At 41.9% G+C, this 12,506-nt stretch overlaps 1 protein-coding gene across 6 annotated transcripts in view; it reads right to left on the bottom strand.

Annotated features, from left to right (window-relative positions):
- Positions 1 to 12,506, bottom strand: part of ARHGEF11 (Rho guanine nucleotide exchange factor (GEF) 11) — a 111,470-nt gene that overhangs the window by 36,574 nt on the left and 62,390 nt on the right. For 4 of the 6 annotated variants that reach the window (XM_008570214.1, XM_008570198.1, XM_008570206.1 and 1 more), the window contains 5 exons: positions 11,616 to 11,794; positions 9,720 to 9,791; positions 3,789 to 3,908; positions 1,944 to 1,989; positions 1,210 to 1,286 (listed from right to left, as the gene is read on the bottom strand). In XM_008570214.1, coding sequence (XP_008568436.1) covers positions 1,210 to 1,286; positions 1,944 to 1,989; positions 3,789 to 3,908; positions 9,720 to 9,791; positions 11,616 to 11,794 — 494 coding nt within the window. The remainder of the gene's footprint in view (positions 1 to 1,209; positions 1,287 to 1,943; positions 1,990 to 3,788; positions 3,909 to 9,719; positions 9,792 to 11,615; positions 11,795 to 12,506) is intronic. The other 2 variants (XM_008570230.1, XM_008570222.1) reach the window with 1 other exon arrangement.

Raw genomic sequence — 12,506 nt, 5'->3', positions numbered from 1 at the left:
CATCAGCTAATAGAAGTTCAGTTCTCAGGGCTGGCTGGTTAGCTCACTCTGTTAGAGGGTAGTGCTTATAACACCAAGGTAAAGGGTTTGGATCCCACACTGGCCAGCCACCAAAAAAAAATAAAAAAAAATAAAAAATAAAAGATTCAGTACTTACTCGGTGTCCAGTATTATACTAAGCCCTTGATTATATATTACCTCATTCAGTTCTCACAATAGACCTTTGAGGTAGATACTATTATTCCTCCCACTTTTCATAAGAAAAAACTAAGACTCAGAGAGGTTATGAGACCTGCTGAAGGTCAAAGAGCTAGTAATGAGGTATTCCCTAGATCCAACCTAGGCAGTCCCAACCCACAGCCCACACTCTTCCTCACCAATGATGTTGTCTCCCAGATAATGTCACCTGCAGATTATTTAGGAATACCTCCCCCCGTCCTTTCTTGGTGACTTTTCCACACACTCATCCTTTACATCATCTTCCCATGAAAAGACAGGAGCAGTAAGAAATTAAAATTCCAACTATTATCTAAAATTTTACCATGTTTTCAACTACTTATTCACATATTTAATTAATCTGGCTAAGTAAATATTTTGCTATCATCATTATTACTTCTTCCACTCACTTTTACTTTTATATTGCAGCTTTATATTTTAGAGTTCATATATGCAAACTGAGAACACCTGGAAGAGATAAACTTTGGGGTCAGAACCTGAAATTCTTTTGAGCAATCCAGAAAAGATGAGCCACTCAAGTAGAAAAAGATCTGCAGCAAAGAGAGACTATACTTCTCATTAGGTCGGATTCATTATATCAATCTAAGGTGATGTTATTCCCAGCCAGGTAGAAATGTGTTTTTGGTCAAGTCACTGTTTTAGATGACTTATGTCTCTGCGCCTTATTCTCAAAGATTTGCTATAATTAATGACATGGCCTCCCTTTCAACCCTACTCCTTATATAACAGAGTTGACAATGATAAAATGGAAGCCAGATTTGATGATCTTGCATGTAGGATACATTTGTGAAACCCTTTTCTGGAACCCAGAATGCGGTGACTAAAATCCTTGGAACTGGAACTGTAGAAGAAGAAGTGTATGGATGACAGGCCGGAGGCCTTGGTGCACTAGTGAGCAGCAGAGCATTTAGGTGCCTAGAGAAGGGATACTGAGAGTATAGTTTTAAGGGCCTCGCACCTGCTGGCACTCACCTCACTGAGGGAAGGGAAGCGTTCTGTCCCAGAATCCAAGCCACTGTCACCCTCCTGGGAGTCCACAGAGAGACGGCCTGAGAAGAAAACAGTTTATATGGTAAGGAAGGATTAGTGGCCTGGGAGAAGGAAGAACCTTTACTCTGGACACCTGTGTATAAGGCAGGAGGGGAAGCTGCTACCTTCCTTGCTTTTGCCAGTTTTCCTTTGGCTCTGTCATCTCATGACCCCTAGACTAGGATGCTCTCCTGGGTACACCTACCCTTTACTCTTGCCACATCTAGCTTTCATCTACTTCTGTACCTTTGCACAGGCCATGTCGTCTTCTCAAATAAGACTCTGTAGCTCTACCTCACAACTAGTCTTACTCTCAACTCATCTCCAACCTTTTTCTGGTCACCATTCATTTCTTCTTACAAGTATTTGTGGAGCTCCTAAGTGCTAGGTGCTATCAGGCAAACTGCTGTCTGGACCATAATCATTCCAATAACTCCCTGGCCCTTATCTATCTGGAGCTACTGGTTATATACTCATTTCTATTGCATAAGTCGTATCTAATTTCCCTGTGTATTTGTACTGCTTTCTCCCATTATTCTATTTCCCTGAGGGTGGATGCTATATTTTCTTCCCTGGAATCTCCGCAAGGGGAACGGACAAAAGATGAGAAACCTGGACTAGAGATATGCTAGAGAAAAAGGAGGTGATGGGGTGGGAGGGGCTGGGGGGGGACTCACCTTCGAATGATCTCTGGCTGGTGTCACCATATACTGGAAGAATGTCCTAAAAAAGAAAGGCCCAGAGGGTGGGCAAATTCTGTGAACCTCCCCCCCTACTGTTTCCTTCCTCCAATCAGAGGTTTATTTGCTTACAATTCATGGCCTCTTCTGCTTCATTGTCTCAAGAATGCCCAGCTAGAAGAGATACTGCTTTATTTGCACAGTGTAAGGAGAATGGTGACCCCTAATGGTGGAAAGGGAGCTTTACCATTCATAAAATTCTAAAATCTCACTTTATCACCCTGGACCTCAAAGCACTATTGCCTCATTTGGGTTGGATACAAAAAAGAACTTCCTACAGAGGAGCGCAAAAACCTCATGCAGGTGACTGAAGGAAAATATGAAATATTTACCCCTAGAGATCTTTGAGGGCTGACAGGCATTGGCCTGGGACTGACTGACCCAGCCAGTGTGGAGGAAATGATGTTGATTGTGCCTAACTGTTTACAAAGCACTTTTCAAGATTGCATTTAATCTTTCAACGACTCTGTTAGGCATGTTACTCCCACTTTATAAACGAGGAAACTGAAGCTTAGAGATCTTAAGTAACTTGCGTAAAATACACAACCGGTCAACTGTAAAGCCAGGGTTGGAGCTCAGACTTTCAGATTCCAAGGTTAGTGTCTCAGACTCACAGTGCACACGAGCACACTGACACCAACAGTGGCAGCAGCAGCAAATGTGTACTGGCCCCAGTGCCAAAGGCATGCTTCAATTCTGACACCCTATTAGCTGGATACCATCGTGATCTCCATTTTATAAATGAGGAAACTGAGGCTTCTAGGCATTAAATAACTTGCCCAAGAGTCTTATTCTTTTCTTTTTAAGCCTACAGCACCTGGTAGTCCCAGGGAGTCTCCCATCCAAGCACTAACCAGGCCCGAACTTGCTTAGCTTCCAAGATCAGACGAGATCGGGCGCATTCAGAGTGGTATGGCCGTGGAGCACCATAGTCTTAAAGCTGGTGAAAACTAGAGCCAGGATTTGAATCAAGATGGTCTAAGTCTACAACCTGAGCAATCAACCATGTGATATGAGAAGCTCTTCAGAAAATGAAGCAGTTTAGATTTGTCTATGTTTTTGATCTGGATGTTCTAAAAAAGAAAGTAGATAAACCTTAAATACTGTCTGTTGGCTTTTGCAAATATTATTCTTGGAGACCTTAAAATTTCTCGAGAGTTACTTCTTATTTACCTAAAGAATTAAGGCCTGATGGAGATAAATAAGACACTAATAGTAAAGTCCTGGATGAGAATAATGAACCATCTCCTCTCTGGAATTTTCTACAAAGTGTGGTTAACTGCTGATATAGATATCTCTCAACTGACTGGGGATCCTTTATGAAAGCTGACTTTAAAAAGTATTTGTATATTGAGAAGACCCATTACTTGAAGGATAGGTGGTGGAAGAAGCTACCAGATGAATATTGAGTAAAACCAGTGTAGGAATATACATTAGATATGAAGAAACTACCTTGAAGCAAAGGTTAATTAGGAGACTAAAAAGCTGATGGTCTGACTTATTTCATATTTACTTCTTTCCATTGCAACCATAAGTTCTTGGAGGGCAAGAAATAGGCTTTTTCTTTTTATGGTATATCAAGTGACACAACAGTGCTCAGCCTCTTTGGTGCTAAATAAAGAACTGCTGACCTTTGTTTCTTTGTAAAATCCTAAACACTTACTAGCTCAGCCTGAGAGCCTGGCATGACCCAGGAAGCGTTTTGTCCTTACTTTCTCCCTTATTCTATCCCCAGTCCACCTGCTTGGTGCCTCTCCTAGAGCTATGCCTACCATCACTCACCACTGAGCCCCCAGTCTCCTGCTGGATCTTCAGCTGTAACTGAGTGACTCGCCGCCGGGCACCTTCGATCTGCTCTTCCAGCAGGCTGGCGGGGTTCCGGCTATACACCTCACAGATACGCTGGGGAGGGTGAGGAGGAGAGGAAGGAGGGGAAAAGGCAGAGGGGTGGTTAGTAAAGAATGGACGACTCACCAGTGGGGAGAATAGGCAGTTATCCCAAAACAAAGAGAAGAGAGAAGAGAGCTCTGTCTTCTAGTAAATGCATGTTATTTCACCATCATTTAGGATCAGAAAAAGGTGTAAAGTGATGAGAAACAGAATGCACGAGGCAGTTGGAGAAAGAAGACAAAACACAAAGGCCTGTCCTAATCTGACCCATTCTTCAAGGCCTGGCTTAAGTCCCACATCCTAAAATGAGGTCTTCCTCAACTACCACTCAAGTGTGAAATATTTAAGAGACTGTCCAGAACGGTACACAAAAAAGTGCTAAAGTGGAAACTTACATACAGTGAGAACCACAGGAGACAAGAGAAAGCAGTGCTGACTACAGCAGCCAACGCCTTGGCCCCCCAGCCCCAGCCCGATCACTGGGAAGCTCTCTCAGAGCATGAACCACTCTAACATCTATCTAGCACTCCTCACAGCATGCAAGAGAGGATAGATAGCACAGGGGTTTAGGGGCTTCATAGTCCAGGAGACCTGGCGTTGAATTCTGGCACTTCCACTGACTAGCTGTGTAGACTTGGGCAAGCATGAATACATCCTCATCGATAAGATGGAGATGACAATACCTGCCTCATGGGAAGGCTGTAAGATCTGAATGAGATTATGTCAGTAAAGTGCTCAGCAGAATGTCTGGCGTATAGTTATATGCCTGAATACATGGTAGCTATTAATATTTTACTACAAAAGGGCATGCTCAATAAAGCTTTCTGGCTATGTAATTAAATAAAGACGTTGGGTTCACATATTATCTAAGCTCATCTGGGGCTTCAAAGCTACCTGATGACCTTTTTACAAATTCTTCACATTTTCATCTCCTGCATGCCTATCAAAGCCCCAACCTTTCCCTCAGTCTTGGCAGATACTAACATCTGGTAAGACCTTTCCCAACTTTACTCCACCTCGAAACACCTTCAGCCCTCTTTCCTCCTTCCTCAGACAAGAAACTATATCTAAATCTTTTACAAAGTTAATCTGTCCAACTACTTTCGACTCTTCTTAGACACTGTTCACATAATCTTCAGAGTCTCCTTTTTCCAATGGCTCCTTCCCTCTGTCCTACAAAAATGCTCAAGTTGCTTGACTTAAAAACAAACCACCACGCCAACTACTTTCGACTCTTCTTAGACACTGTTCACATAATCTTCAGAGTCTCCTTTTTCCAACGGCTCCTTCCCTCTGTCCTACAAAAATGCTCAAGTTGCTTGACTTAAAAACAAACCACCACAACAAAACTCTTTCCATCAACTCTGATTATTTTTCAAGCCACTGGCTGCCCCATTTTTTCCCTCCCTCCTTTCAACAGGGAAATGTTTCAGAACAGCAGTCTACACTTAGGGCCCCATCCTTCCTTGCCTTCCAGTCACTCCTCAACACATACAATCTAGTTTCCTCCCCATTACCTCAAACAGCTACTCTTTCAAAGATCAAATATTTTTTTTATTTTTTATTTATTTATTTTTATTTTTAAAATTTTTATTTTGTTGATATACAATGTGGTTGATTATTGTGGCCCATTACTGAAACCTCCCTCCCTCCTCCCTCTCCTCCCTCCCACCCAACAATGTCCCTTCTGTTTGCTTGTCATATCAACTTCAAGGTCAAAGATCAAATATAACAGCACAGGTGCAGTATCGGAAGCTGGCCAGTGTGCTGTAGGAGCACTTAAATCACAACCCTCCATCCTTAGCTCTCTCTTCTTCTCCCTGCACTGGTGCCCTGGGTGTTCTCAACCAGTCCCCAATTTCAACTATCACCTTTATGCTGAGGATACCCAAATCTCTATTTTAAACCAGACTTATTTCCTGAGCTTCAGCCCTGTTATGTCCACATGCCTGGTGGGTGGTCTTTATCTGAATGTCTCATATGCACCTTAAACGCAGTACACCCGCGGCTGACCTTCATTTCTTTCCCTGAGCTCTGCTCCTCATCTCTCCCTCACTCCATCAATGGCGTCATCATCCATCCAGCACCCAAACTTGGGCCATCTTTAATTCTTTCTTCTCCCTTACCAGTTGGTAAATTCTACTGACTTGACCTATGAGATGTCTCTCATTGCTATCCCCTCCTTTTTGTTCTTACTCCTACATTTCTTGTTAAATCTGTCATCATCTCTTATCTACTGCAACAGCCTCCTAGATGGTTTCCTTAAGTCGATCCACTTAACACACTTCTCCAAAGAACACTGATTTAAAAATGTGATCAGTCCCCCATTCAAAATCCTTTGATCAATTCCCACGGCCTTCAGAACAGCTCATCGTAATATTCAAGGCCCAAAGCACTTTCCAACCACCACACCCATTGCCATGTTCAATGCTCTAGCCACAGCAGACCAAACTCAGCTCAAGCATCACCCCATGAAGCTTTCTGATTATTGCATAAATTCCTTCTCTGGGGCTTCCATGATATTTTTAAAAATTTAATTTCCAGGGCCGGCCCAGTGGCGCACTGCTACGGTGCGCCGCTTGGGAGCGCGGCGGCGCTCCCGCCGAGGGTTCGGATCCCACATACAGACCAGCCGCTCACTGGCTGAGCGAGGTGCGGGCGCAACACCAAGGGTTGCGATCCCGTTGCCGGTCCCGGTCCGGTATGGGCGCGACACTGAGGGTTGCAATCCGTTGCCGGTCATGAAAAAAGACAAAAAAGGGAAAAAATAAAAAATAAAAAAAAAAAGAATTCTAAAACCTTAAAAAAAAAAAAAAAATTAATTTCCATTCACACTCTCCCCCTGGCTTTTTCTCAATGGCATTTAAAAAAAAACTTTAAAAAATTAGAGACATAATACACATAACATAAACTTCACCAGTTTAAAGTATACAATTCAGTGGTTTTTAGTATACTCAGAGGTGTGCAACCATCCCATTATTTAACTCCAGAACATTTCCATCACTCCAACAAGAAAGCTGGTACCTGTAAGCAATTACTCCTAATTTGCTGTCTCAGTGGATTTGCCTGTTCTGGGCATTCCACATAAATGGAAACATACAACATGTTAACTTTCATGTCTGGCTTCTTTCTTTTTTTCGTGTCCGGCAACGGATCGCAACCCTCAGTGTCGCGCCCGTACCGGACCGGGACCGGCAACGGGATCGCAACCCTCAGCGCTGCGCCTGCACCTCGCTCAGCCAGTGAGCGGGAACCGGTTTGTATGTGGGATCCGAACCCTCGGCGGGAGCGCCGCCGCGCTCACAAGCGGCGCACTGTAGCAGTGCGCCACCGGGCCGGCCCATGTCTGGCTTCTTTCATTTAGCATAATGTTTTCAGGGTTCTCCCATGTTATAGCACGTATCTGTACTTCATTACTTTTTACAGCTGAATAATATACCATTGTACAGATATAACACATTTTGCACATCTATTCATCAGTTGATAGACATTTGGCTTATTTCTACTTCTGGGCTATTATGAATGTTCATGTACAAGTTTTTGTGTAAATATATGTTTTCAGTTCTCTTGGGTATATATCTAGGAGTGAAACTGCTGAGTCATATATGGAAGTACTTCAAAAAGTTTGTGGAAAAATAGAATTAAAAGATAATATGAATCTTTCCATGAACTTTCTGAAGTACCCTCATAGTTCCTCCATGTTTAACATTTCGAAGAACTGTCAAACTGTTTTCCAGAGTGGCTGCACTATTTTACATTCCCATCATCAATGGTGGGAATAGATTAGGATAGTTAATATGTAGATAAAATATAAACAAATATTTCTCAGATTTCTCCACATCCTCACCAACGCTTATTATTTTCCATTATTTTGGTGATAGCCATCCTAATGAGTGTGAAATGTTATCTAATTGTCACTTTAATTAGCATCTCCCTATGACTAAAATTGCTGACCACCTTTCCACATGCTTATTGGCCATTTGTATGTTTTGTTTACGAAACTGTCTATTCAAATCCTTTGCCAATTTTTAAACTGGGTTGTCCTTTTATTGTTGAGTTGTAAGAGTCCCTTATATATTCTGGTATTAGACCCTTATCAGATATATGATTTGCAAATATTTCTCTCATTTTGTGAGTTGTCTACTTTTTTTTCTTTTTGGCAGCTGGCAGATACTGGGATCTGAAACCTTGACCTTGGTGTTACCAATACTGTGCTTTAACCAACTGAGCTAACAGGCCAACCATTTTTATACTGTCTTGATAATGTGCTTTGACACACAGAAGTTTTACATTTTGATAAAATCCAACTTATCTTTTTTTTTTGGTTGTTTGTGCTTTTGGTATCATATCTAAGAAACTATTGCCTAATCCAAGGTCATGGAGATTTACACCTATGTTTTCTTCTAAGAGTTTTATAGTTTTTAAAAATAGTTTTAGTTCTTAACATTTAAGTCTTTGATCCAGTTTGAATTAAATTGTTTATTTGTGAGGTAAGGGTCCAAATTCATTCTTTGCATGTAGATATCCATTTGTCCCTGCACCATTTGCTGAAAAGAATATTCTTTCTCCATTTGAATTGTCTTGACACCTTTGTTGAAAATCAATTGACCATAGATGTATGGGTTAATTTCTGGGCTTTCGATTCTATTCCACTGATCTATAGCTCTGTTCTTACTGTCTTGATTATTTTATGCCATTTGTCAATATATAAGTATCAGCACTTATTATAATGTAGTATATCTTCATTCATCCACGCATATCCTATTTGATTACTAACTCCTTAAAGGAAAGGTTCATCTCTTATTTATCTTTGGAACTATTACAACTCCACCCTCTAACACTACTCTCCATCCAATGCTCCAACACACGATACCTAGCATGCAGCAAGAACTCAAGGCTTATTAAATGAATGTATTTTCACATCTCTGTGCCCTTGACCTATGCTGTCTATTCACTAGCATTCCTTCTTCCATCTCTTTTGCCTATTAAAGTCCCACTCTTCAAGGCCCAGCTGAAATACCATTCCTTCTGTGAAGCCTTTTCCCACATTTCCCATTACGAATTGCTCTCTTCTTTGTTCTTTTATTGCAAGCTCTTTGTTCCTCCTGCTTTTCCTCCTACTGTAATTTGAATTCCCCCCACTCGATTTTAAACATGTTGAGGGCAAGAATTGTCTAATCTTTTTCATTTCTGTATACCATAAGATCTACAACAATGTTTTATATACAGTGGGTACATAAAGAAATTTGCTGACTTGAAATGGACAGGCAAGGAGATTGCTGCAGGCCACAGTTATAACAGGAATCTGGTCATTCTACTCCAGCCACATTAATCGTCTTCTTGTTCTCTATGCACATCATTTCCTAGGCCTGGATATCTCTCTTCCTCCCTTCCACCAACAGTGCCCCACCTTTATTAGTCTGACCCAGCATTCACCTACCCATTACCACCTTTGTTCCCTCTTATCTTTCCCTTCCTTAGAAACCTCCAAGATCAATTCCAACTGACTCTGATTTTCCTCAGTTCTAATGTTCCCTCATTTTAGTCTCTCTTGTTACTTATTCATATTTTGTCTACCCATTCACGATCATAATCTGTTACATATGGAGCTCTATTACTCTATTTACTCTATTGGTCAAATTCTGCTTTAACAAATTCTACTGGCCAATGATGATTCTTTATTGATCCTGAAGTTTTATTTTTTAAGGTTTTACTGTGATAGGATATGGCCTGTAAATTAACTTGTACAAACTGGCAAATTGCTCTTATAAAAGTATTATTTCATTAAGGTAATGGCCAGTCTACTCTCATCAGCGACCTTACCTGTAACTCTTTTTCCTCCTGTCTCAGCATATTCCTAAGGATCTGGGTGGCATGTTTTCGAACTTCGGGATCCTAGGAATAGAAAATATGACAGTAGTTAGAGCTGAGGATTAGCTTAGTAACTTAACCTGCTGATTCTTGGGCAAGGAAAGCTCTGAGAGAAGACTCGGTCATAAGTAACACTCCATACCTTGCTGGAAATGCAGTAAACTTAAAATCTTATTTTCATTTTTACTCCTATCATATAAGTACCGTGTGCTAACTGATTGCGCCACTGGAGCTCTGGTTTTTAGAACTTCCTAGAAACCCTGGCTATAATCACCTTAGTATCTAATTGTTCTCTAAAGTCTCCCAGTACTTGCTGGCTCAGCCTTCTTCCCAACTAAACCTATACCTATCTGCATCTTGTCCTTTTTTAAACTCTTTACAGAGGCTTTCCTTCTGCTCCTACTGTTTTTGTCTGTTTCTGACTGTCTCCCTCTACTGACTGGGCTGCACTCCTCCAAGCAGCCCTTTTTCTCGAGGAATCCTTTCCCCTACTCCTTGACTTCACACCACGCCCTAAAAACACTGACTGGCAAGTCTTCAACAGGTGCTTTCTGTCCATGCCTGGAGGTGTGCACTCTCTCCCTGAGGAAGGGGAGCACTCCCAGAGGGCCTCCTTAGCATCTCCCACACACTTAGGAAACACACTGAATGGTGCTATCTGACAAAACCTCATATGCATTTACACAGAAGATGGACACTAAGGCTCTGAGTAATCCCTTTCATGCAGCCCTCGTTTTTGTTCAACTCTCTGATGGTCTTTCACATATCCTTTGGCTTGTCTGGTCCCCTCAACCCCATTCAGTTTATTTATTTTATTTAAAAAAAACTTATTGTTTGTTTACATTTATGTCTTTAATCCATTTGAAATTTTTAGTTTTTATTTATAGAAAGAAGTAGAAAATCATAACTTTATATTGTAACCAGCCTGCAGAATTATAGAATTTTCTCCACTGAACCCAGCAACCCAAAATTAGAAATGGAGAAACAATATGGTTGGATTCACCCAGGTATAAATACCTGTTGGGAAGGTGTGTAGGTCGGGAGTGCAAGGGGAGTGAAGGTACTGTTGAGAATTAAACATGGTACGTCTCTGCTGAAGAATAGCAGAATTGGGAGAAGTCAAGGGATAAGTGATTCCAGTGAAGACTAGGGATTTAGTGAGTGAGAAAGGTGGATGGATTAAAAAATGACCTTGAGTGAGATTTCAGAATCTGAAATATCAGAAATAAATTCTTTGCGATGACAAGATCTAGGATGTGGCCCTGTAAGTTTTAGGTCAGCTGAAGTGCATCTCATTCCTGAGGTCACTTTCCCCTGTGCCTTCAACTGAGGACAGTGATAAATGATTACAGAACTGAATGACCTGAACTGGAGGTGAGCAGAAATATGTAGAATGCAAAATTTGTCAGGAAAATTAAAATCAGGCAGTCACAAATAACAGGATCATTGTATTACAAAAATTCTTTTACAGGTCTTTTATACAAAATTTTGAACACAATATGTATAACGATTCACTTTCAGAGAATGCTGGGGATCTCAGGTAAGCCTAGACAGTTTATTTATTCCATGATATAACTGAACTATACTATATTAAACATACCAAGTGAGCTAACTGCCATGTAACTCTTAGGGTAAATGCGCCTTTGGGGCTTCTATTAGTAGTTACAATCCCTGCTCCCAAAACAGCAGTGGAAGCCCTACTTAGGAAGGGTTTAATAAAGCCAGCAGGCAGATGTCAACAGTCACTGTTCAGAATGGTCCTCATTCAGTTTAACCTGCTTTCCTCCCCAGTGGGGAGCTCTTCAAAGGGACAACGGAGTGAGGGGGGGATGCCAGGAGAACCATTACCTGCAGTGGTTTGGGTCCTGTGATGCGCTGTGGAGGTGGTAGAGGTGGAGGTGGTGGCGGTGGAGGGGCCATGGGAGTGACTCGGGGAGCTCCTGCTGGGGATGGGTCCTGCTGGAGCCCTGAGACACCAATGGACGAAGGTGAGGAGCCCAGGAGGGTCAGTGCAACATAGGCGCCAGCTGGAGGAAACAGAGAGGCTTGCTCGAATGGTATTGTCCCGGAGAGCTACAAAGGAGAGGATTCTTCTCCCTTCTCCTTTCGTTAAGCTCATATTTCTGTGGATTAATGCCCCACCCAGTCTCTAATTCCTACTCTTCCTTCCACCTTGTGTCAACCCAAGTGCCACTGCTTACCCTTCCTTCATGTGGAGACCTCAACCAAAATTCCACCTGTAAACATCTAGGAATCTCCCCATGGGCCGCCTCACCAGTCCCTCGTTTCCTCCTTTATCTCACTACATTAAGTAGCCAACATAAAGCCCCCTGTACCCTGCGTGCCTGGCACTCAAATCTGGCCTTCTACCTTTCCCAAACTTCCCATACCCTTCAATCCTTTCCTCAACACTTGTTGCTTCTATTTGATTATTTGTGCAGACTCAATTGTTGGGTCTTCCTGGCTACAAATGAAATATTTTTGCTTTTTTCTCCCCAAATAGGAGACAAATGAGGAAGAATATCTGTGAATGGAAAAGGGGATTGAGTGGTATTTGAGATGTGGTCTCAGTAGGATATGGTCTAAATAGGAGTGACAAACATGGGTGTGGGCAAAAATTAAGATGTCTGATGAGAGACTCGCAGTGTCTCCACTTGAAATGATGACAGGGAGCTGTAGCTCTCTAAGGGGATCCCTCTATGTCATGATTAAAGATGTGACTGCAGCTGCCTCAAACAT

This window comes from Galeopterus variegatus, unplaced genomic scaffold (assembly GCF_000696425.1).
Source record: "Galeopterus variegatus unplaced genomic scaffold, G_variegatus-3.0.2 Scaffold33, whole genome shotgun sequence".
In the NCBI taxonomy this organism is placed as follows: Eukaryota; Metazoa; Chordata; class Mammalia; order Dermoptera; family Cynocephalidae; genus Galeopterus; species Galeopterus variegatus.
The sequence above is the reverse complement of the archived record's forward strand: the minus strand, read 5'-3'. Positions and strand labels throughout refer to the sequence as shown.